This window comes from Lampris incognitus, chromosome 10 (assembly GCF_029633865.1).
Source record: "Lampris incognitus isolate fLamInc1 chromosome 10, fLamInc1.hap2, whole genome shotgun sequence".
Lineage (NCBI taxonomy): Eukaryota > Metazoa > Chordata > Actinopteri > Lampriformes > Lampridae > Lampris > Lampris incognitus.
The window spans coordinates 11,980,536-12,005,729 of NC_079220.1; the positions used below are offsets into that span (position 1 = coordinate 11,980,536).

Sequence of the window (25,194 nt, forward strand, 5' to 3'; positions counted from 1 at the left end):
AAAGAGACGTATCTCGCCAAGTGGCCTTCATTGGACTGAGATGGTGCTAAATTGTTGGCCCTGTCCGTTCCTTGCACAAAGGCCATTTTTGAGACATATACTTGAATTAGAGGATAGACTAATGAAAACATAAAACTGACAGAACTAACGTGTCCAAACCTGGGTCAAGAAAGTAGGTCTTACTCTTCTATTCCACCCTGCTGAACAAGTCGTGGCTTTTTTTTTATACTAAATTCTAAAACATTTGTAAGCATGCATGTCTGAAGAGATTTTTTACGACACAGAGGAGGACAAACGCCAGTGGTGATATTTCATCATGTCTTATGAGGAAAATAAATCAAAAGAGCCACAATTCCCCGATCAGCCTCTGCACCGGTCTCTTAGGTGATAGCTAACCCACATGCTATTCATGGAATGCATGTCACTAAATGGGTCAAGATCACAAATAGGACATCAAGGATTAGCCCCATTTGTGGTGAAATGCAATAACTTGAAGATTATTTTATTGTTTATTATGGCCATTCAGCCCAGCATAATTCCAAAAAACAAGAAAATAGGACATACGACGTTAAAATGAAGAACCTGCATGCTAGAGCATTAACCTAAGAATAGGATTTTGCCATTCGAAGGTTTTGCAATATTCAGCGCCAATTTTCTTACACCTTGGGCCGAAAGTGCTCGGTTTAACACCGTGGGAGCCCCCGTGGAGATGTGAGGAGCCCACAGTTTGGTCACACTATCTCTAGGATCAAACAAGGCCCACCATAAGGTGAACAGAGCAGGAAAAACAAACCGAAGCCAGTGGTGTTTATGGAAGAGGCCTGCCCCTGCCTAAAGTGAGAGGGAAGCCTGGGAGGGAAGTAAGAGTCTCAAAACCAGAGGAGAGAGGATCCGCTGGAGGGGAAAATCTGGTAATGGTTAAAAGACAGGAGAGATCTGTCAGTAACATAGCTTGTGCATGTGTGCATGTTCAGTATTAACTCTTGAGATCTTTACCCTTTCTCACCCGGTGTCACACTTTAATTTCATTTTTGATCTGGAGAGAGGAGGGAGATGAATACAACCATGGGCAGAAAGGCTCGCAAACAGACAAACACGATGACAGGTGGTTATTTTCAAATTAATTAATTTTCTGGCCTATAAACTTGACTGCAGAGGAGGGTCTGCGCCTTATTGAGAACAATTTGGGATTTTATTCAGCCTACTGCTGCATGAACCAGAGCATCATATAGAGTTCAATAAGTTAATCATTTGCATATTTGACAATACACAACTGCCTTCTGCCAGTGAAGGGTTTAGGTTTGAATCACTCACATATATGAGTCCAGAGTAGTACCGGTCCTTTAGGTTGTGCAGCACAGAGGCCTCATTCAGGCAAGTGAGCTCAGCCATGTCCTCCACTTTGCTGAACTTGGGTGGATTCATCTTCTGGATGTCATCCTTGTTGACCACTATCTTCTTCCCATTCTCCGCCAGTTCAACCAGGACCTCGTCGCCTCGCTCCTCCCGGACACTGGCCGCCTCAAAGCCGTGGCGTTCGGAGGGGATCCATACCAGTTTCTTGGCCGTCCAGTCGGCCTGTGAGGCCGGGTTGTAGACCACAGCCCGGTCCACAAACAGGTACCGCTCTGGGTCCTCCTGCCCACTCCGATGAGACATCTTAACTGGAGGTTACCAGAGCAACTTGGCCGCCTAGAACAGAGAAGGGAATATTAATTCATTCATCCATCCAAGCTCCAAGACTATATTTAAGACTGGGAGACAATGAGAGCAGATGCCCTGTGGTATGTATGAGTTCTAACTTGTAACAGTCAAGTCACATGTGAAAATGCAAACACTTCATTAATCCCAGTAAAGAAATGAGAGATCAGACATGTGCCCTGAACATCAGACAGACCAGCTTTTCACTGAATGGTAGGAGACGAGAATGAGAAGGCTGTCACTGGACGTTATCGCCTCGTGTAGTTAAATTTAGCAGCCAAGAAAGGGGAACGATAACACGACCGTGTTAATTTGCGTCGACGTCAGCGGCGGCAACGAGATTTCTTTGGACTGGCGTCGCGCACGGATTTGAAAACACAAGTCAGGTACCGACCCCCCGAAAAATCAAATCATCACAGGCGAATTCTGAGCCCTGACAACTCCCCCCCCCCCGTCTTTGCTGCGCGTCTCTACAACGACACGATAGAATACGCATGCTGCGCACACGAGCGCAGTCAGAACACAGAACTGGACCAAACGGCGTTTTGAATGGCGCACACAAAAAAAGCCCCCCCCCCCCAATATCAACGTCACAGACCCCGAAATACATACTCGGAAGATGCGTTTAACTTGATCTCGTTCTGTACACGGCGACGGCCCGGTGCCGGGGAGAAGACGGAGGAAAGCCCCGCTGTGATGACACAGCGTTGGCGAGACGCGCAGAAAGCGTCCAGTCGAGCTGGCTGGCTGGTTGGCAAGCCAACGCACGCACGGTCCGGACATTAACGCCCCCCCGCTCCGGAAAAGGTGCGTTTACGTCGGGGATTTCTACCCAATTATCTCATCGGCCGCCACCGACACGTTCACCTGACATATTGTAATTCAACTCGTCCGAGGGGGGGGGGACCCTACGGGGGGGGGACCCTACGGACGGGCGACATTGCGGCGCGACGTCAGAGCGCCAAAGTTTTCAAGTGACCTCCATCTTCCGGCGATCAATTCACTCCGCCGCCGCCTCCGCCGCCGCTGCTCATTCATTCCCGCAAAGCCCCCATCCGCCCCCCCAGCCCGCCGCCCGCCGCCCGGTTAACTTACCTGGTGCAGTCTATACTGAGAAACGCTCGGCGGCTGCTCACGGAGGTCTTCTAAATCTGCCCCTGGGAGAAAAAAAACAAACAAGACTTGATGCAACCAGCGGCTTACACACACACACACGATTGAAATGCAGGCATGTATTCGGGCTTTGGTATGCACCAAAGACACTGCCCCTACAGTAGGGCCCCTCCTAAACTGAACGGACTTGACCGCCGCTGTGCCCGCCTACGACGGGGTGGGATGGGGGGGGGGGTCTGGGGCAGACATAGAAATTGATCGAAAAGATCAATCGATCAACGTTCTGTGACTCTGGGCCAACCTCGCCGCTTTTCTTTAGTTCCACATCGTTGCGGACCTCCGAGGAGAGCCTTGTTCCGAGTTCAGAAGCGCAGAGCGACGACTGAAAGACGCCGCTTGAGGACGCATGTTTTATCTATCCTAGAATATCTATGCATTTGCACACTCCCACTAAACGCGACCGAGACAACTGGGTTCCCGCTTTGCGGTCCAGCTCTCCTGACGCTGTTGGGATGAAAGCAGGTCGACCCGCAGAACTTCGCAATCCGACATGGAGGAGGGACGGATCGGACCGTGAACGACACCTGTTGCTTGTGATACATTGGAAATAAATGAGGACAGTGCTTTACTATTTACAAATACAAAATATGTTGTATAACGTGTTTTAGAAACGAAGAAAAGCATTAAATTAAATTAAATAAAACATGCGAGAAATAATATAGCTCTCTCTCTATATATATATAGCTGACAAAGCGATTAACGCTGCACATATATATCGATCCAGACTCGTGTGGTGTGAAACGTCTCCCTCTTGTGTCTGAAAGGAATATTACAACGCATCGACTCAAACCATCCACCTGCAACCCAAGAACTACACAGGCCTCAGTTATTGCGTTTAAATTTTATTACAAATGAAAACATTTCAAAGAGCACATTTTCAGATATTAAATATTTGTTTTGATCCATCTAAGAAACTGGAATACCTCCATTTATCATCATCACATTTTCAGCAATGGTAGAAAAGGTGTTGTGTGTCAAAGTGTGTTTCACAGTCTGTTATGGTGGGGGTGTTTAGCGTCCTCCCTTCCAAGCTCCTCCACCACCCCTTTTACCTCCTCTTCCTCCTCCCCCTCTTCCTCCACCTCCTCCTCTTCCTCCTCCCCCTCTTCCTCCAACTCCAACTCCTCCTCCTCTTCCACCCCCTCCTTTCACCTTCTTCCTGACACCACTTGCTTGCTCTGTGTCATCCTCATCGCCATCTCCTCCTTTAAACCTTTTCCTTTTCTCACCTTGCTCCTTCATTTCCTGTGAAAGAAAAGCCATTGGGAGTTACTTTTTTTTAAGTCTGGGTCATCAAATGAAACAATGCTTGATTACGGACCGGGCATACCGGGCGAGTGCCCCGGGGCCCCCTGGTGGGTTAATCCGGCCATGAAATGAAACTACATTTGTGCAGGAATAATACAAGTACAAGAATGATATCTGACTCAGAAAGCAGTCACCACTACACAGGAAATGCCTCTAATTAGTCAGCTGATTGGGAATAAGGACAGACATTGATTTTCAGACTTAAGTGCCTCGTTAAAAAGTTTAATTCATGTCAGAAAATGCTTTTTGTGCAAGCTCCATGATCCTAGGGTCATAATTTACTTAACATTTAGAGGACCGTGTAAATTCTTAACTGAACTATAAGGAGTTGCAAGATATCAGACAATATGAGTTTAGAGAAAAAGCAGAAAGCCAAAAAGCCAGCTGGTGCTACACATTACGGCAGTGTTGTAAAACTTAAGTCATCATTCAAGAAACTCTCAAACATGTCAAGTTGTGATTATGACTTACCAGTCTTGCAAACCTCTGGGCCTCGCTGACCCTCTCTACCAGCATCATCACTTCTTCTTCCTGGGTGGGGAAAGCCGGAAGTTTCTTGCCAATCAGCACTTCAATTCGCTGGAACAGCTCAACATCATACCTAGCATCGGTGGGGGTGGCAATCAAGTTAGGTGTTAATTTTACCAAACTCATACTAATTTTCTTTTCAACTGAAGCATACACAATAACCGTTCAGCCAAAAGGGCATCAGACAGGCACAATGAAGAATTAGGCCGTCAAACAAAAATGCTGGCCAGTGAAAAAATAATTCCACAGTGATGTAGCAATGGTTAGAATAATGATAACTAGTAAATTTAAGGAGGCCAAACTTACTGAGTGACAAAAGTGATGGATTTTCCAGACCGTCCGGCTCTGGCTGTTCGCCCCACTCTATGGATGTAGTCCTGAGACAGACAGAAAGACGCACAATAAAAATCAAATAGTTATGCAAAATATCTTATTTGCATGAGATTCATCAAGGGAAGGAAAAGAACACATCAAATCACTGGAAAATCTTTTGTACATTAGCACTCAAGTACCTTGGAGTGAGTGGGAATGTCATAATTAATGACACAGTCGACATGAGGGATGTCCAGACCTCTGGACGCCACATCAGTCGCCAACAGCACCGAGCGGGCCTTGGACTTGAACTTGTTTAGCGCTCCTAGACGTTTATTCTGACAGTCAGACAGAGGGTAAGTTAATGTCCGGAAACAGAATACTTACAAAACTAAAACACACACAACATAAACACCAAAAGGAAGCCTTTAAGATAGCCATGAAATTGTTCGCCTAAAGACAAATGGAGGGTTTCTTTGCTGAAAAAAAAATCATTTGTAAGTGTGAAGTAGGAACAAAAACACAAGACTGTCAATGCAGTTGAAAAACCTCAGGAGCCACAGGAAAATCTATCAGTAAATATAAAACAATTAAATTATTATTCTTAATATACTAATTTTTATGGCACATAATCTTACTGGGCTTACTGCATGGAGAGTAGTATACCATAAATTGCTCCACACTGGCAGAAAATACAAAATCACTCCATTTTTCATGCTGCTGATAACCTACTGGATGATCTGATCCAGCGATGCCATGTTTGTTAGTATAAATTGCTTAATGCTGACACACAAACACTGTCTTTATCAAGCAGCTGTAGGGAGAGACAGACAGCGAAAGACCATGTGTGCAGCATCGAACCATATTTCCACCAACATATTGCTCCCCAGTATATATGAATTTATGGTATGATGCCTTGAACATAGAGGACAAGCAGCTTTTCATTCATAATGTACATGGAAGTGTGAGTGTGCACACGTTTCGGTAGTGCTGGACCTTACCTGACTCATTTGGCCATGTAACGGGATAGCGGTGATTCCCAAGTTACGCAACAACAGTGCCACCCGCTGGGCGCCGTTACATGTGCCACAGAAAATGATGAAAGAGTTCCCTGCCAGCTCATTCAGGATGGACACCAGGTAACAATCCTGTCAAAAACACACACATACAAACATTGTTGCAGACCCATCCATATGCCAGCATTGGCCTCTGCAAAAACAGTGGAGATTGTAGCCATAGGTTTAGCTTTTAGGGGTGATGGCTGGGTGGATGGATGCTACAAAACAAATGGAAATTTAAAATAGTAGTCTTTCATCCTGCCTTGTACTTGGATGGTATGAAGACGTAGTATTGCTGAAGCTTGTCGACTGTCGAGTATTTGGTTGACACAGCACATTTCACAGGATCTTTCAGGGCAGCTCTCTGTAATTTCTGAACCTGTTGAAACACACATAGGACCATGAGATAATGTCAGAGCAAATAGATGTGTACAATCGATGCTGTGAAATAAATCCAGTCACATTTTACAACACACAGCTCTGGTAAACCACCAGCTCCAGCAATTACAAACCACAGCTGCACTTGAGCAGAGCTTAAAAAATGAGGTATTTGTCTGTGTACCTTTTTTGTCATGGTGGCAGAGAACAAGAAGGTACGTCTGTCTCTGGGGATCACTTTCAAGATTTTATCCACCTGTAAGAAAGAAATGGTGAACAGGTGTATAATGAAATCAGATTTACAAAAAAAAAGACAAATAATAATAATGGATTATATTTATATAGCGAGGAGATTGTGGTGTAGTGTTCAGTAGTGATGTCTCATAATCAGAGGGTTGTAGGTTCAACTCGTCAGACTATCATGTGTTTGGGGCAGCACGGTGGCACAGTGGTTAGAGCGGTTGCCTCACAGCAAGAAGATCCTGGGTTCGAGCCCCGGGGTAGTCCAACCATGGGGGTCGTCCCAGGTCATTCTCTGTGTGGAGTTTGCATGTTATCCCCGTGTCTGCGTGGGTTTCCAGGTGCTCCGGTTTCCTCCCACAGTCCAAAGACATGCAGGTCAGGTGAATCGGCTGTATTTAACTGTCCCTAGGTGTGTGTGTGTGTGTGTGTGTGTGTGTGTGTGTGTGTGTGTGTGTGTGTGTGTGTGTGTGTGTGTGTGTGTGTGTGTGTGTGTGTGTGTGTGTGTGTGTGTGTTTCGGCCCTGTGATGGCCTGGCGGCCTGTCCAGGGTGTCTCCCCACCTGCCGCCCAATGACTGCTGGGATAAGCTCCAACATCCCCGCGACCCTGAGAGCAGGATAAGCGGTTTGGATAATGGATGGATGGATTTATATAGCACTTTATCTTGATTCCTAAAGCGCTTCACGGTGAAAGGGGGAAACTCATCTCAACTACTACCAATGTGTAACACACACCTGGGTGATTCACAGCAGTCATAGTGCCCCAGAACGCTCACCACACATCAGCTTGAGGTGGAGAGAGGAAGACATTGAGCCAACTACACTGGGAAATGATTAGGTGACCATATGGAGACAGCCAGGTTGGGAATTTTGCCAGGACACCGAGGAACTCCCTACTCTTTGCGATAAGTGCCATGGGATCTTTTAATGATCACAGTGAGTCAGGACCTCGGTTTAACATCTCATCCGAAGGACGGCATCTCCTACGGCACAGTGTCCCCGTCACTACACTGGGGCATTGGGATTCCTTTCATTAGGACCAGAGGTAAGATTGCCCCCTACTGGCCAATCAACACCAATTCCAGGGGCAACTTCGTTTTCCCAGGTTTCCCATCCAAGTAACAGCCAAGCCCACACATGCTTGGCTTCTGTCATTCAGCAGAACCTGGGTACATGTTGTTAGCTGCTGGCTACAGACTTGGCCGACTGGACGAAGAGATCAGCAATTGGTGACTGGCTGAGTCCAATCGATGGTTGAGCGATTTTTTGCGCGATTTTGGTCCTTTTGCTATTTTAATGGCCTGCCTCTGAGAATTCAACTCGGTAAATAGTAGTCTTTCATCGTGTAAAGCGCAATTCAAAGCGTGCGCAAATAGGAACTGGCAGTTTGAGATGGGCCATACGCATGTTCTTGTTGCACTGATTTCCAATGAGTTTTTCACAAAACTGGGCAAACAATCTTTACTGAATTGCTGTCTGATCGATTGGTAATGAAAAGCAACATCAATTCATAAACCATATGAGAACTAGACCAAAAACTATTATGTGCAGTTGTGCACCCTGATCATTTAATAGCATAGTCATGTTATCTCCACCTGCTTGTTCATTTGGAGGCTGCAAGCGGAGGCGTCCTTCTCTGACGCCATCGACCCCCCCGCCAAATTGTGTCAAACAGTTGCTCAGCCTGTCTTTACATCTTATTGCTTAGCAAAGATCTCAATGTGATTTATTTTGTTAATGTGAAAATAATTAGCCTATAGGCTGTAATGTTTCAGTGAAATTAGATTTTCACATTAACGCACGTGCAAATTGGTTGTGTTAGAATCTTTTGCTGGCACTCCTTGTTCGCAAAGACAACAAATTAATTCATTTAGGTCCTTCAGCTCCCCAGCTGCAGCCAGTTTAAATCCAAAATAAATCCAAATAGCTCCCAATGAGCTCTTCCATGACTGCATTTGCTGAAAAAGCTGACGGGAGGGGGGGGGGGGGGTAATCGGCAATTGCCGATTGTTGGGCTGACAGTGGCCCGCAGGAAAATTTTGACATATTGCCCAACCCTACCACAGACTACAATATTTGTGTCAGTCATCTGAGAACATTAAAAGGAAAGCTTTCATGCAAGCCATTCTGCCTGCACAAATTTACTAAGCAGACTGTTTATGAGAGGGGTTGTAGAATGATCAATGCAGCATAAAATAGCCATAAAAGTGTGCGTCAAGTGAAATCACAAAGTGTTTTTCTGTATAGTGCAAAATGTTTATATTGTTTTTGTTGACAGCCAGTTGATTGTGGAGTTGGCTTTAAACTGCCCACTGGACTTTGCTTTAAACTGCCCACCTCTGTCTCAAAGTCCATGTTAAGGATTCTGTCAGCCTCATCCATTACCAGGAACTTCAGGGCTCGTAGGTTAAAGCCTTTGGTGTTCTCAAGGTGGTCTATCAACCGACCAGGGGTGGCTGAAAAACACAGTTCAATCCGTTTACGCCCAAATTTTGCAGGTATGAATGGATAAAATGAACTACTACTCAGCAGTTTCAGCTGTGGCCATTTTTTCATTTAAATAGCTGCACGCTTACATAGAGCAATTATTATAACAAAACAATACATAGTGTTCAAAAGCTTCACACAGTACTACGGTAACACCATTGTTTACAGCAGATGTCTTACCAATAACAATGTGTGGTTTTTTAGCCAGGACCAAAGACTGGGACATCATATCAATTCCTCCAACAATGACAGCTAGAACAGAATTGAAAGAGACATGTCATAACAAACAAAACTATTCTTGTACACAAATACCAACTAAATCCTTGTTTTCTTTTATGACACTGGCTTTGATTCATCTGTTTCTATGACACAGGTTCTGGCCAAAGTGACTCAATTACACACATGGCACAACACGTCTTACATACCACACTTAACACCTATGCTGGAGCCCAGCGCCTCAAACTGCTCCGAGATCTGAAAGGCTAACTCTCTGGTGGGAGTCAGCACCAGCGTATGAAGCCTCTGCGCTGAGGTTAGCAAAGACTGGAGGATGGGAAGTGCAAAGGCACCGGTCTTCCCTGAACCGGTCTCTGCCAAACCAATGACGTCCTTCCCTGTCAATGCGTAGGAAAGGATGGAGGGACGGTTTCACAAGACGGACAAGACAGGACGCGGAGATTTTAGGTTAGACGCAAAACTGACGGAAAACCGTAGAATAGCAGCAGCCTTTCATTCGTGGTTGCGTTGTCAGGGATGTTAGAAAGCATGGTCTCTTACCTTGCAGAGCTACGGGTATGGCTTCTATCTGAATCTTCGTTGGACTCTTCCATCCTAGCTGATCGCAAGCCTCACAGAGCACCTCAGTGACACCCTGTTGATGACAACAATCGTCTGACCCGTCAGCTAAGTCTTGCACGGAAGTTATACATATACTGCACCTAAAGAACTCGGCGGTCTTTCTTCTAACGTTCTCCCGACAGTGGCGGTATCTTGCCGACGGATCTAGCCGGGTGAACTCAGCCGCTGTACATCGGGTAACATCAAGGACTCCTCGTGCGCTGTAAGACAACTTACCAAGTCCTTAAAAGTCTTCTTCTCCTCGTTTTCCACGCCATTTACATCACCGCACGTCTCATCATTACTCGAGCCTTCGTCCGTTTCGTCCAATTTTAGTTTAACGCTTTGCTGAGGTTCGTCCGCCATGCTTTCTCCCCCCAACGTGTTCTTTTTTCTAGTGCGCAAAAGCGGAAACGGACCAGCGATTAAACCGTGATGCCTTCTGGGAATTGACGTCTTCATTTTATGGCGTTGCAGGCTTTCATGCCAAAGCACAGAACTAAATTCTGCTATACTTCCTGCCATCTCCTATAGTTTGTACTCTGGCCTGGACGTTGTTTTAGTGCATGCAATTACTAAAGCGGCATGTGAATTTGTGCATTCTAAGCAAAATGTATAAACCCCTGCAACCAAATATTAAAAGCAATGTTTGCCAAGATCAAACAGTTTCAGACATGGATATTTTATTACCATTCCACTGATGAGTATCTTGAATTTGCTGTCCAAGTATTTCAGAAATCAACAATATACAACTTGACATTAATATAAAAAAAAAATGTTGTACTGGTCAAGCCAAATCAACACAGTTGGCTGGGACGAACAACACAAAAACTACTGGGGAAACAAAAACTCACGTCATCTCTAGCAAAATATTTTTTTCCGTTTTTTGAGAGCATTATGTGTTCTTGCTATTTGCTGCTTGGTGGAAAAGCAACCAATATGGATGTTTTCAGTTACACATTTTCTGGTCAGATTTAATATCATAAATCAACCAATTCTTAGAGGAATAACAGCATTCCACACTATATGAAGCTCTATTAGGCTACAAAGACCATTGCTGAAATTTTGCAGTACTCTTGTTTAGCTAAAGGCTGAGAAAATGATCTGGGTGGTTTCCTTCTGGCTTAACAATTATCTATTCCCGTTACTCTGTTCAGAAAATGTGTAAAACTAAAACACTCTAAACTGCCTCCTTTGAACATCCCTCCATTTTTCTTGAGTCTCAGAGGAGCCCCTCCATCTCCCTCATAAAGGCTTCATACACCTGGTCCTTAGTCTTCATGTTGGGCTGAGGCATAGCACTCATCTGGCTTGGATTGGCTGAGCCGATTTGAGCAGCGCTGGCCTGCTGCTTCTGCCCCTGGGCTGCTCCCATGCCATCATCTCCTCTCCTTCCTACACCACCTCCTGCTTTCTCCACAGGCCCCGGTGCTGCCCCAGGTACTGCACTACCCTTGTCCCTACGCACCCTAAGCGCTGTGGGTACGAAGCGGGTGACCTCTGCCTTGGGGTTGATGATTTGTGGCTTGGCAGAGATGGTGGCCCCACCAGACCCGGCAACTGCTGCCAAGCTGCTTCCGCTGGGCGGGACAGAAGTGATGTTTGCTCGCTTCTCGATGGTGGCTGTGTGGTGAAGACTGGGAGGATTGCCAGCAGGGTTGGGGCCTGTGGAGGGGGCAGCTGTTCCTGGGGGAGGGGGCATCTGCATGACTCCTGGGCGCATCGGCATGGGCATAACAGGAGGAGGCATGTTGCTCTGAGAAGCCTCTTGGGTAGAGCCTGAGCCTTTTTGCCGCTGGACAATACTGGGGGGAGCACTGAGCACATTGGAGTTGAGGGGTGGAGGGAAGAGAGAGAGGGGTGGGGCAAGGGGACGAGGAGGTCCCCCAGCTCTTGGTGGAGGAGGCGGGATACCTGTGAGGAGAAGCAAGAAAAAAAGGATCAAGTTTGAAATGTTAAAACCGTTTGTCATTGTTTGCATGCACGGAAACTTTTTCCTTAGAGTTTAACATTGAGTAGATTTACTGGACGTTCAGTACCATATAAAGGTCTGAACTATTGTTACCGCCTTACCTGAAGGATTAGCAGGAGCTAAGCAGAACTGATGTCTCATTCAAGAGTTTAACATATCTGTGCACGCTCGACAAATGTTTCATTCAATAAGCAATAAAAACAAAAAGTTCATGCATAAATTTATTTTACATAGTTAAGTATCTTTACACACATACACCTAAACACAAAGTACCTGGTGGTGCTGGGGGAGGTAGTCTGGGAGGTGGTCCTCGTGGTGGGGGGCCAGGTGGGAGACCAGGAGGAGGACCAGGAGGTGGGCCAGGTGGCCGACCTGGTGGGGGTCCGGGAGGTAGTAGACGTGGTATCGGACCCCTAAGACCTCCAGGCATACCAAGAGGTCTCAAGAACGGAGGCGCACCTAAGGATAATATAAAAGATGTCATCTAAAAAGTGTTTACAGAGAGACTGACATGCCCTTTCTGAACACATTTTTTAACATTGGGAGTTTGAATCATAACCAAAAATAGGTGTGATTTTATGAATTCAAAGCTATTGGCTACGGTTTTCCTGGGTGGGTGGGGCTCGGTACCACTCGTCACTTGTTATTTACAAAAAATGTCGGCTAGCGAGAGGGAGATCCTCTCGCGAGGATTACAGTTTCGAGGAGGAGGATTCGGTGATACAAATAACTGTTAGATAGATAGATGATAGATATTTAGATAAATAGACAGACAGACAGACAGACAGACAGACAGACAGACAGACAGACAGACAGACAGATAGACAGATAGACAGATAGATAGATAGATAGATAGATAGATAGATAGATAGATAGATAGATAGATAGCAATACGTCGTAGCAAGATCAATAATAAAGTCTCAGCAAAATAGCACGAACTCGAGCCAAGTAGCTAGCAGGAGGGGGTGAAAGAACGGCTTCTCTGTGGTTTTATAGCATCTTGCTATGGACACATCCTATATGCAAATTGACTGGTGTCTACATATCCACCGGCACAATTTGTCATTGGACACCATTTACAGTCAATCACAGATCTCTCTCCAGTGGCCACAGACACGCTGTTTTGGCCACTGAATTTCTCCGTGGTCACATTCCAACTCGGAACATAGCCTATCAATAGGAATTTTCAGATTTTGATGTCAGTATCACTTTAAACTATAATATCTTTGAAAAGGGCCATTGCCAGGAACTTGAATACTAAACAACAGACACTGAATTTACCAGGAGGGGGGCCAGGAGGTGGCCCAGAAGGTGGACCAGGAGGCCTCATTGGAGGAGCAGGGGGCGGTCCAAGTGGTGGGGGCCCTGCCATTGGTGGACCTTGCAAGTGTGGAGGCCCCTGCTGTCCGCCCATTGGCCCAACAGGAGGGGGAAGACGCTGACTCGGTATCACATTGGACTGGTTGTCTCCAGGTGGTCCTCTGTCCTCAATATCAGAAGTGTCTGATTCATCTGTGTATTCTTCCTCAACCTCTTCTTCCTCCTCCTCTTCAGGAACAGACTGGCCTGTAGACAAAAAAATGACAAAGGAAACAGTTTTATCAAAAGAAGAGAATGAAAAGGTTGTATGTAGTAGTATTCTGATTAGTAGAGTGCCAGAGACAGAGGCTACCCACTGAATGTCTGTAGATATTTTTAAATATTTTGTACTCCAGCTCTTTTAACTTATTTTTAGCTTTTGGTCTTCATGTGTGTATATCTTATATTGTGTTTGCTGTGTTTGTCTGTGTCTGTCTTGCACTGTTTGGTGAAGCCACAGCCCTCATTTCATTTTTAACATGTGCCTGCACATTGTTTTTAATGACAATAAATTGAATTGAATTGAATATCCGTGAAATACAATACCTGCCATCCTAAGCATCATGGCTTGCAGAGGGGTAATCGCCTTGGTCTTCTTCACCACCCTCTTTTTCTTCTTTCTTTCTCGGGGTGCCGCTGGGGGCATATCTGCAAAACGTACACTGCGAGCTGCAACGGAAATGGAGACATTAATCAAAGGGATGTTTTAATTGAAGACAACAGTAATTTTTCGAGATCTAACGTAAAGTACCATAAATTCAAGACAAAATTCTAAGTATCTTATAATGTGTGAGAATACTAACAGACGTGATGTTTCACAACAATGGCATTTACAGTTTAAGGCATCTAGATGACACTCTTTTCAAGCATGACATTCAATATGAGCTGAGGTTAGAAAGCTGAGGTTTCGAAACATCAGCTTTTATTGTACCTTCACGCAATATGTAAGTTCACATTAATAAATATGACACAAACTATTTTAAATACTCACTTGCATGTCGATCAGTTCTGTCCTCCTCTCTTCCTCTGTCATCATCTGGCCTATCCAGACTCATCCTCCTGTCGCCTTCATCATCCCTCTCTCCTTCACTGTCCTCCTCAGAGTCACTGTCATCATCTTCCCCATCGTCCCCTTCTCTGTCACTCTCACTGCCACTGTCCCGTCCTCTTCCCATGTCCATTGCAGAGTCTTTCTCGAGACCAGGAGCAGAAGGTTCTGTTGTGTGTGTGTGTGTGTGTGTGTGTGTGTGTGTTTGTGTGAGTAAGTAAGTGAGTGCGTGAGACAGACAGAGAAAGAGAGAGCGAGAGAAAAGAAATACTTTAGGTTTGAAAAGGGAAGGTGAGGGCAACCCACATATATACAATACGTTTTTCAGATTCCTTTATGCATCACCTGTGTCTGTCCCATAAGCATGACGAGCAGGAATGCCATACAAAGCCAAGACCTGTGGAGGCGGGGGACCCGGTGGAGGGCCAGGGGGTTTCTTCCCAGGGGGCAGACGAGGAACGCCTGCCACTGCTGCTGACACCAGTCCAGAGGATGATGACAGAGAACCTTTACTATAGAACACAGAACAGGGGGGAGAATAAAAAAGGAGAGAAAAAATTGGTGTGAGAGGAGAGTTAAAAGGAAAAGTTAAAAGTTGTTTGTCATGAGTCTTTTGATGAGTGTTTCAAGAATTATACCACAGAACACTCAGATTAATTCCAGTCTGAGACAAGACCTAGTATTATTGTGTAAGTACTATGGTATGATACACAGGAATTCATTATATAGCAACTACAACCACACAAACAATAAACAGAAAACTATGCAGGTCAATGCCTACCCAAATGAGGAACTTTTCTTCAGTATGGAGGGAGGCTGGGCTCCTGGCAAAGGGATGTCCTGGATGAGAATACTGGAGGGGGCATGAGGCATTTCTGGCAGTGGGATACTGTCAACCTCCACTGACTCTGCATTCTGAATAACAAAGATTTTTAAGAGAAAAATGAGTAGGAGTATTATCTGCTATAGAAACAGAGCCCTCAGAAACATATGCTTTGCAAGTGTGCTATGAGGATGGTGATGAATGAAGTCAGTCCTGAAGTGATGATGAGATGTAAAACTTGAATTCATTATCATAATGTAAAATGTAAAACCAACTCTTTATCCTCCAGGTTCATGAAAAAACAAAATTAAATCCTACATGCATGCAAGAAGCACCTGAAATCCCCATATACCTTGACTACATATACATATACATATACCTTGACTGAGTCAAAGTAAAGGGACAGTTGTCCTCGCTTGGTCTCATAGTCCAGTTCCAGTTTGCGTAGCTCCTTGTAGGTGTCAGGGTTCTCTCTCTCATAGAGACGGACAATGCGTTCAAACGTCTCCCGTAGTTTCTTTCTTTTGTCCCTCAGCACCTTCTCATTGAGCAGGGGCTGCTGCACTGGATTGAACTCTGATACATAGACCAAAATATATTAGCGTAAGTTTACCTGGAGAAGAAAATTCAACAAGACGGCTCTAAAAAGTGGCATGATCAGGAAAATTCATACGGCAAGAGTGTTGGAAGAAAACAGAAAAACTGTAACATTCAGTTAAAAAAGTGCAAATACACGTATTGTTAAAAAAAAAGTTAACTTTCCCCATTGAAAATGCAATGGGACCATATACACTGCTCAAAAAAATAAAGGGAACACATAAGCAATGCAATGTAGCTCCAAGTCAATCACACTTTTGAGATATCAACCTGTCCAGTTAGGAAGCAACACTGATTTGTGAATCAATTTCACCTGTTGGTAAATTGTCTAATTTCCACCAGGTGGAAATTAGACAATTTGCAAGACAACCCCTATAAAAGGATGGATTTGCAGGTGGTGGCCACAGACCATTTGCCTGTCCTCATCTTTTCTGGCCGATCTTTGGTTAGTTTTTCATTGTGCTAGTGCCCTCACCACTAGAGGTGGCATGTGGCGGTATCTGCAACCTACAGAAGTTGCTCAGGTAGTGCAGCTCATCCAGGATGGCACATCAATGCGTGCTGTGGCAAGAAGATTTGATGTGTCCCCCAGCAGTGTCCAGAGCATGGAGGAGGTACCAGGAGACAGGCCAGTACACCAGGAGACGTGGAGGGGGCCGCAGGAGGACAACAACCCCGCAGCAGGACCGCTATCTGGTCCTTTGTGCAAGGAGGAACAGGAGGAGCACTGCCGGAGCCCTACAAAACGACCTTCAACAGGCCACTAATGTGCAGGTTTCTGCTCAAACAGTGAGAAACAGAATGCATGAGGATGGTATGAGGGCCCGACGTCCACAATTGGGGCCTGTGCTCACAGCCCAACACCGTGCAGCCCGATTGACCTTTGCCAGAGAACATCTTGGTTGGCAGATTCGCCATTGGCGCCCTGTGCTCTTCACAGATGAGAGCAGGTTCACACTGAACACATGTGACAGACGTGAGAAAGTCTGGAGATGCTGTGGAGAACGTTCTGCTGCCTGCAACATCCTCCAGCATGACCGGTTTGGCGGTGGGTCAGTGATGGTCTTGGGAGGCATATCCTTGGAGGGCCGCACAGACCTCTACGTGCTAGCCAGAGGTACCATGACTGCCATTAGGTACCGGGATGAGATCCTCAGACCCATTGTCAGACCATATGCTGGTGCAGTGGGCCCTGGGTTCCTGCTCATGCATGACAATGCTCATCCTCATGTGGCCAGAGTGTGTCAGCAGTTCCTGTATGTCGAGGGCATTGATGCTATGGACTGGCCTGCACGTTCCCCAGACCTGAATCCAATCGAGCACCTCTGGGACATCATGTCTCGTACCATCCGCCAACGCGATGTCGCACCACAGACTGTCCAGGAGTTGACCGATGCCCTGATCCAGGTCTGGGAGGAGATCCCTCAGGAGACCATCCGTCGTCTCATCAGGAGCTTGCCCAGACATTGTAGGGAGTGCATACAGGCACGTGGAGGCCACACACACTACTGAGCCTCATTTTGAATCATCTTGAAGAATTTCCACAGAAGTTGGATCAGCCTATGTTCTCATTTTCCACTTTGATTTTGAGTATGATTCTGAATCCAGACCTTAATGGGCTAATGATTTTGATTTCCATTGATCATTCTTAGGTTATTTTGCTCTAAACACATTCCTCTGTCTAATAAATAAAGATTTTCAGCTGAAATATTTCATTCATCGAGGTCTATATTGTGTTTTTAGGTGTTCCCTTTATTTTTTTGAGCAGTATATTTACCACCCACAGTTAGGACAAAAAACGGTTCCCCCAATAAACACATTGAATTGTCAAAATCATAATTCTGTTGCCAGGTGCATATTCAGAGCCCTCACCCATCTCATCCAGCTTCTCCATGTCTTTTATGATCTGTCTGGGATCCTTCATCTTCAGCACAGCAGCTCTCACCATCATCCTCTGCTTCTTGTTCTAGTATGAGGACAGTGAGAAAACTAATGATCAACAAAAGAAAATTGTCTGTCATTCACAATGAAAAAAAAATATCCTGTAAAATCCAGTAATACCTTTTTCAGCTCCCTTTTCCTTGCCTCTTTCCCTGTAAAACAGGTAGAGTATAAATAAATATAACTGATGACAGAATGGAGCAAAACGGCTAACAAGATGCACATCTCAGACTTAACTGTGTTGCATCAGGGGCAAACAAATACACTGAGACACGACACTCCCAGAAAACATGAAACAAATTGTGAACCTGTATAATTGTACAGAAAACGGCTTGTGTTCCATTATAACAGGTGTCTGAAATTCAGATTTGACCAGAAATGTAAAGCATTGCAACTAGAAAAGCGTTATATAAAATGCAACGTGACTGATTGATTGATTGAAATTGTTAAACTTATGGGTTGTACTTACTGGCCTGATCGGTGGGGTTCATGAACTTCCCACTCTTGGTGGAGGAGGTCGATCGTCGCCCCATGGTGACGGCGAGTCTTCTTCACCCTGCCGATCGTTACAATCAAACCACAATTAAATTGAGCCGTAACGAAATGGGCAAGTCAAATTCCAAAATCCTACAAATACAATCTGCTTATCTACCAATTGCAAATTATGTTAATTGCAGTGACATTCATTTGAGCACATTTCACCGATACCTAAATCAGGTTTACAGGAAATGGCCAGTAGATTTATTTAGATAAAATCGTAGAGTTAAGACTCTTTGCTACAAATGTATGTAACAATAATATGCAATGATATTAGCACTGAATAATGTTAATAGCTTCGGGGGTTAACGATGATCGTGATTACATGACTAAAGCTAAATACGGTTAGCAAACTAGGTTGCCCCCATAACTTTAACACATTTAGAAACAAATCTAAAAATGAAACCAAGTTATTACGACTCATGCAACAAACAACCATAACCAGCCAGTAAACTTTATCAATAACGGACAACCCCTTGGCTAGCTAGCGTTGCAGGCTAACACACGCTAACTCGCTAGCCGGCATCGTAATACAGGTGGCAAAACTTCACTTTACCTCTTTCCGCGTTAAAAAGTTTAAATATCTAGCGCCCTGCACCCACTTTTGTGTGTGCAAGGTTAAAAAAAAATAACGCTTTGTGATGGTAAAGGCGTTAATTCAACACATGTTAGAGAGAATGCAGCTATCGGCTGCGCTGGTTGTTCGCCATGTTTACCTTGCCGCGAGCGCAGGCGGAAAGGGTGACATTAAACGTCACCGAAAACAAATGGAGCGAAAACGTGTCATCACTCCCAGCGGTGAACTCCAGCACCAGCAGCCCGAGGAAAGGGGCAAAGCCTCCTATTTGCAACCAGTGTCTTCGGCTAAGGTTTTAAAGCATAGCCCATGTCAGCGCACCTTTACGTCTAACTCGAATGAGTTCAAAACGTCTCCATGAATAGTCAATAATCCAGATAATAATAATAATAATAATAATAATAATGATAATGAAATCAGAATGAAATCAACAGGATGTGGGGGACGAAGACCGAAACAACGCCAGTGGTCATCGGAGCTCCGGGACTCATGAAGAAGGGAATGGAAAAGCTCACCAACCGTATCCCAGGAAGCATCAACATCCGTGCAGTCCAGAAGATCGCCCCCCACTCAGAACAGCCCACATATGACGACGAGTACTGTCAATCAAGTGACGTCTGCCCTATAGTGCCTCAGGTCCATAGTTTGGACCCGGCTCTACAGGATGTACAACGGAAACGTGAAAGAAATAATAATAATAATAATAATAATAATAATAATAATCATAATAATGTAAACTACTAATAAGACACGTTAGCCGAGCAGTTAGTGATGTCGCCTTGTGGTGCAGTACACCTCGTATCGAATCCTGGACCGGGCAAGAAAATAACCGGTTACAATAAAAATTTAATTTACAGAGCACTTTTCTAAAACAATGCCACAAGGTAAGGAAATCATAAAAAGTTGAATCAGTTCATCTGAACACGTTTATTGACAGATAAGTGCACTGGCGTAATGTGGTGACCCACATCTATATAACTAGAGACATTCACCTAAGAGATAATGCACTTCCGCTTCCGGTACAGAGTTCAGTGTCGTTGTCGAATGTATGACATGCAAAGTTGGAGCTAGTAAACTACCTCGACTACGTCTACTCTCACGTCTCCTGTCTCGTTGTTTTCTAACTCCACATTGGTGACCCCGACGTGATCGAACTACTAATACGAGTATGTCTGACAACGACGACGCCGGTGCTAACAACATGGCTATTGCTAACGCTAGCATTTACACCGCTACTGTGAAGCTACCCGACTTTTGGCAGCATAATCCACGGCCGTGGTTTCAACATGTGGAAGCCCAGTTCCAGCTGAGAGGGATAACGCAGGATGCAACGCAGTACTTCCACGTAGTGGCGGCGTTAGACGCATCGACAACGGCGCGAGCAATGACGCTGTTGGAAGCTCCGCCAGCTGCTGGCAAGTACGATGCTATAAAGACATTCCTCCTGAAACTATTTGAACTGTCGGAGCTGGAGAAGGCAGACCGTTTACTGTCCCCGAATGGCCTCGGCGACGGCAAACCGTCTGAGTTAATGGAAAAAATGCTGTCTGTGCTGGGATCGGCTGATCCGGCCTTTCTTTTCACACACATTTTTCTGAGGCAGCTCCCCGCACCTGTACGCACAGCACTGGCCAGTTCTCCTCTCGCCGCCTCCAAGGACTACCGTTCTCTGGCTGCTGAAGCAGACAGGGTTTTCCTGGCCAACCGGCAACAGTTTGTGCATGCCCTGCTACCCCACCAGACCGCCCCATCACCACCTGTGTACGACTATATGGACACTGCGGCTGCGGTCACAGCCCGCCGCCAACCTGACGACGGGCTCTGTTATTACCATGCCAGGTTTGGGGCAAAAGCAAAACGGTGTCGCAAACCCTGCAGTTACAGTGTTCAGGGAAACGCCAAGGCCGGCGCTCGTTAACGGCTATGGGTGCCGGCCGTGACTGCAAGCTGTTGTTCATCAGAGACTCCTTGTCGGGCCGGCGGCTGCTGGTTGACTCTGGCGCTCAACGCAGCATACTACCAGCACAAGCTGTGGACACGATGACCGACAGTCACGGCCCCCAGATGGACGCCGCCAACGGCACGTCCATTCGGACGTACGGTATCAGACATGTGGACGTGTGTTTTGGCGGCCGACGTTTCGGCTGGGACTTTGTGATGGCTGCTGTATCCACCCCGCTCCTAGGTGCGGATTTCCTCTGTGCTTTCAACCTGCTGGTGGATGTTAAAAACTGTCGCGTGATTGATGCCGTCTCTTTTGCGTCATACCCCTGCACGCTTGGGGGCGCTGGAGCGCTGTGCCTCGCTAACACACTCTCCACCGGGGATCCATACCAACGCCTGCTCGCAAATTTCCCCGAGCTCACCACACCCACCTTCTCCTCGGCGGTGGCCAAGCACGGCGTGGAACATCATATCACCACAGTGGGCCCCCCAGTTTACGCCCGGGCCCGACGCCTCGACGTTTCAGCGCCTTATGGATTCTGTGCTCCGCGACATGCCATTTTTGTTTGTGTACTTAGACGACATCCTCGTGGCCAGCGCGTCGGCGGAGGAACACATGACGCACCTCAGACAGCTGTTTGACAGGCTCAGCGAACACGGCCTCATCATCAACCCAGCTAAGTGTCAGTTCGGGGAGTCGTCCATCACCTTCCTCGGGCACATCACTCCCCAGGGGGCCGTTCCCCTCCCTGCCAGGGTTGAGGCTGTCACCATGTTCCCCCGCCCCCGCACTGTACAGTCGCTGCAGGAATTCCTGGGCATGGTGAACTTTTATAACCGTTTCCTGCCCCGTGCCGCCCACATCATGCGTCCCCTGTATGAGGCCCTGCGGGGTAAGAAGTCTAAGGACGAGCTGGACTGGTCTTCGGGGATGGACGAGGCTTTTGTGGCCGCCAAGACCGCGCTGGCCAACGCTGCGCTGCTAGCTCACCCGTCGCCTGCCGCCCCCATAGCCCTTACAACGGATGCCTCCGACTACGCCGTGGGGGCCGTGTGTGAGCAGTGGGTGGGGGGGGGGGGCTGGCAGCCGTTGGCGTTCTTCAGTAAACAACTCCGTGAGAGCGAGCGCAAATACAGCACCTTTGATAGGGAACTACTGGGTCTCTTCCTCGCAACCAGACACTTTAGGTTCCTATTGGAGGGCCGACAGTTCACCGCTTTCGTGGACCACAAACCGCTGACGTTCTGTATGGCCAAAACCTCAGAACCGTGGTCTGGGCGTCAGCAGCGCCATCTCGCGGCGGTTTCCGAGTTTACCACGGACATACAACACGTGTCGGGCAAGGATAACTTCGTCGCCGACTGCCTTTCACGGGCGGTTGTTAACGCCGTTCACTTGGGACTCGACTACGCCGCTATGGCAGCGGACCAAGCCAAGGACGCGACCGTTCAAGACTACCGGTCGACCCCTACGGCGCTACGGCTGGAGGACGTGACGTTCGACGCGGCCAACACCACCCTCCTCTGTGACATCTCCACCGGTCAACCGCGCCCCCTGGTGCCTACTTCCTGGCGGCGCCGAGTTTTCGACACCGTCCACGGCCTTTCCCACCCGGGAGTGAAGGCCTCGACCAAGCTGGTGAGCGTCAAGTTTGTTTGGCCTGGGCTCCGTAAGGATGTTAGAGCCTGGGCCGGCTCGTGTGTGGCGTGCCAACGCGCCAAGGTGCACCGCCATACCAAGGCCCCTTTGGCGCCGTTTGTGGTTCCAGAGAGGCGGTTTGACCACGTCAATGTTGACCTGGTGGGTCCCCTGCCCCCCTCCCGTGGTTATACGTTCCTCCTCACTATTGTGGACAGGGCCACCAGGTGGCCAGAGGCTATTCCCTTGTCCTCCACGACGGCAGCAGAGGTAGCACGGGCGTTCATCGGCTGCTGGGTGGCCCGTTTCGGCACACCGGGTGACATCACGAGCGACCGGGGCTCCCAGTTTACCGCGGAGCTCTGGACGGCGGTCCCTGAGCACCTGGGGATGAAGATCCACCGCACTACGGCGTACAACCCGCAGAGCAACGGACTTTGTGAGTGGTTCCATCGGGACATGAAAGCCGCTCTGCGGGCAAGCCTCACTGGCTGCGACTGGATGGACCGGCTCCCATGGGTCATGCTCGGCCTGCGTTCGGCCCCGAAGGAAGACCTCCAGACCTCCTCCGCTGAGCTGGTGTATGGCCAGCCCCTGCGAGTTCCGGGGGAGTTTCTTCCGGATGCTACGGCTCCCTGGTCGGCCGCCTCTCACCTCAGTGCGTCCCGGAGCGCTGCCGGTGCCTTTGCTCCCGTTCCGATGTCTCAACACTGCCTCCCCCGGTCCTACGTACCCAAGGATCTGCCATCGGCGAGGTACGTCTTCATTAGGCACGACAGCCATCGGTCCCCGCTGCAGCCCCCATACGACTGGCCCTTCCGCGTCCTGGAGGCGGGGGATAAGAACTTTGTGGTGGACATGGGGGGCAGGCCGGAGCCGGTCGCTATAGACCGTCTCAAGCCCGCTCACTTGGACACTGGGGAGCCAATGCAATTGGCCCTACCCCCGCGGCGGGGACGCCCTCCTAGGTCGGCCCCGGCACCTGCCTCTGTTCCTGCTTCGGCCCCGCCTATGGCCCGGGTTTCGGCCCCATCTGTTTCCGCTCCTGTGAAGCGCAGCCGTTATGGCCGCAGGGTCCGCCCCCCGACTCGTCACTTGTTTTCCCCGTGACTTTGCACTATGTCATTGACTGTTCTGTTGTAGAGTCTATTTTTATGTTCATGACTTGCACTTTTGCTGTTTTGCATTGTTTTGTGTAGGTGAATTCTGGGGGGGCCTGTGTGGTGACCCACATCTATATAACTAGAGACATTCACCTAAGAGATAATGCACTTCCGCTTCCGGTACAGAGTTCAGTGTCGTTGTCGAATGTATGACATGCAAAGTTGGAGCTAGTAAACTACCTCGACTACGTCTACTCTCACGTCTCCTGTCTCGTTGTTTTCTAACTCCACAGTAACATATTTATTATGGGCCCTGGTGCAAGCAACCCTCGTAGACCCCCCCCCCCCCCCGTCTCACTCACTCGCTCACACACACACACACACACACACACACACACACACACACACACCACCACCACCATAGGTGGGTTTAGTAAGTAATTTTAGTAATTTATTTGTATAGCACCTTTCACAGATATACAATCACAAAGTGCTTCACAGCATAAAATATAACAAATAAAACAGAAATATCAAAGTAACAGACAAAGTTTACACACATTAGTTATTGTAAAGGTCAGTACGTCAAAGATTGGCTACACTTCAGAACCACGGAGAGCGGACACACCACGGACAGAGTTTGGAAACCTAAACAGACGGTCTCTAAATCAAATCAGTCGACAAGGCAATGAAACAAGTCAACAAAGCAACTAGGCTGTAATATCTTCAGTCTCACCTAACTCTAGTTAACGGTCACGGCAATTTGCATACAATTTAATTTAGCAGACGCTTTCATCCAAAGCGACGTACATCTGAGAGTTCATACAACACAAACAAGGATCTAGCCAGGAGGCGACAACGCAAGCGTAAAAAAAAAAAAAAACTAGCTTCAAGTCCAATAGGACATAGGTGTCAATAGGCATGCAGTGCACAAAGGCAATCCATAGGGGGCATAGAAGTGAATTAAAAAAAAAATATATATATATATATATATACCATCAGGTGTGGAGGTGTTCGAGAAAGAGCTGGGTCTTTAGCTTCTTCTTAAAGATGGAGAGGGACTCAGCGGATCGAATGGAGTTTGGCAACTCGTTCCACCACTGAGGAACTACAGAAGAAAAGACCTGGCTAGTGACTTAGGGCCATGCTGTAGTGGAAATGCCAGGCGCCTTCCATTGGCAGAGCGTAGTGAGCGGGATTGAGTGTAGACCTGAATGAGGGAGTTCAGGTAGGCGGGAGCCGTTTTGTAAGCAGGCATTAGGGTTTTGAATTTGATACGGGCAACAACTGGGAGCCAGTGGAGAGATATTAAGAGTGCTGCAGTGCTGCAATTTGCAGAGGTTTGAAAGTGCATCCAGGGAGACCAGCCAGTAAGGAGTTGCAGTAGTCAATGCATGATATAACAAGAGGCTGTACCAGGAGTTGTGCTGCATGCTCAGAATTAGACCGTCTAATTTTCCTGATGTTGTACTAGGCAAATTAGCACAACCGAGCAATCAATGCCACGTGAACCTTAAAGGTTAGTTGATCATCAATCATGACACCCAGGTTTCGGGCAGACTTTGTGGGCATGACTTGGGTTCATCCGTCCTGGATATTGATCTGTTGTTGTAAGGATAAACTGGCTGGGATGC

The 25,194-nt window shown here is 47.1% G+C and overlaps 3 protein-coding genes across 4 annotated transcripts in view; all 3 read right to left on the minus strand.

Moving 5' to 3' along the window:
- LOC130119431 (myosin-10-like) overlaps window positions 1–2,991 on the minus strand; it is a 119,036-nt gene extending 116,045 nt beyond the window's left edge. Inside the window, exons 1-2 of the mRNA XM_056287934.1 lie at window positions 2,797–2,991; window positions 1,315–1,692 (exon numbers count right to left, since the gene is read on the minus strand). Coding sequence (XP_056143909.1) covers window positions 1,315–1,659 — 345 coding nt within the window. The 5' untranslated portion in view covers window positions 1,660–1,692; window positions 2,797–2,991. The remainder of the gene's footprint in view (window positions 1–1,314; window positions 1,693–2,796) is intronic.
- Window positions 2,992–3,700: 709 nt separating this feature from the next.
- Window positions 3,701–10,396, minus strand: ddx47 (DEAD (Asp-Glu-Ala-Asp) box polypeptide 47). The gene is made up of 12 exons (XM_056288312.1): window positions 10,261–10,396; window positions 9,964–10,057; window positions 9,612–9,800; window positions 9,367–9,438; window positions 9,037–9,155; window positions 6,643–6,714; window positions 6,343–6,459; window positions 6,024–6,170; window positions 5,223–5,360; window positions 5,017–5,087; window positions 4,654–4,783; window positions 3,701–4,119 (listed from the first exon to the last, which is right to left on the minus strand). Exons 1-12 carry the CDS (start codon window positions 10,387–10,389, stop codon window positions 3,886–3,888), a joined length of 1,512 nt encoding a protein of 503 aa, XP_056144287.1. The 5' UTR covers window positions 10,390–10,396; the 3' UTR covers window positions 3,701–3,885.
- Window positions 10,397–10,698: 302 nt separating this feature from the next.
- On the minus strand, window positions 10,699–19,098 carry LOC130119545 (WW domain-binding protein 11). 2 transcript variants are annotated; one of them, XM_056288074.1, is made up of 12 exons: window positions 19,017–19,098; window positions 18,233–18,319; window positions 17,884–17,915; window positions 17,695–17,788; window positions 15,605–15,801; window positions 15,184–15,317; window positions 14,748–14,914; window positions 14,346–14,570; window positions 13,901–14,023; window positions 13,277–13,561; window positions 12,269–12,454; window positions 10,699–11,937 (listed from the first exon to the last, which is right to left on the minus strand). In XM_056288074.1, the coding sequence occupies exons 2-12, from the start codon at window positions 18,294–18,296 to the stop codon at window positions 11,246–11,248; spliced, it is 2,199 nt and encodes a 732-aa protein (XP_056144049.1). In that variant the 5' UTR covers window positions 18,297–18,319; window positions 19,017–19,098; the 3' UTR covers window positions 10,699–11,245. The 2 variants fall into 2 exon arrangements, with proteins under 2 accessions (XP_056144049.1, XP_056144048.1); XM_056288073.1 differs by having other exon boundaries at window positions 18,857–19,021.
- Window positions 19,099–25,194: the final 6,096 nt, after the last annotated feature.

Bases quoted from the DNA above. Each gene is read 5' to 3' on its own strand.
- ddx47 (XM_056288312.1), bottom strand. From the start codon at position 10,389: ATGGCGGACGAACCTCAGCAAAGCGTTAAACTAAAATTGGACGAAACG. The intron at 10,058-10,260 runs GTAAGTTGTCTT...TGTCATCAACAG, and splicing joins AGAAGACTTTTAAGGACTTG to GGTGTCACTGAGGTGCTCTG. The intron at 4,784-5,016 runs GTAAGTTTGGCC...CACCGATGCTAG, and splicing joins TCCATCACTTTTGTCACTCA to GTATGATGTTGAGCTGTTCC.
- LOC130119545 (XM_056288074.1), bottom strand. From the start codon at position 18,296: ATGGGGCGACGATCGACCTCCTCCACCAAGAGTGGGAAGTTCATGAAC. The intron at 15,802-17,694 runs GTGAGGGCTCTG...TCTATGTATCAG, and splicing joins GGAGAAGCTGGATGAGATGG to AGTTCAATCCAGTGCAGCAG. The intron at 12,455-13,276 runs GTAAATTCAGTG...TATTATCCTTAG, and splicing joins ACCTCCTGGCCCCCCTCCTG to GTGCGCCTCCGTTCTTGAGA.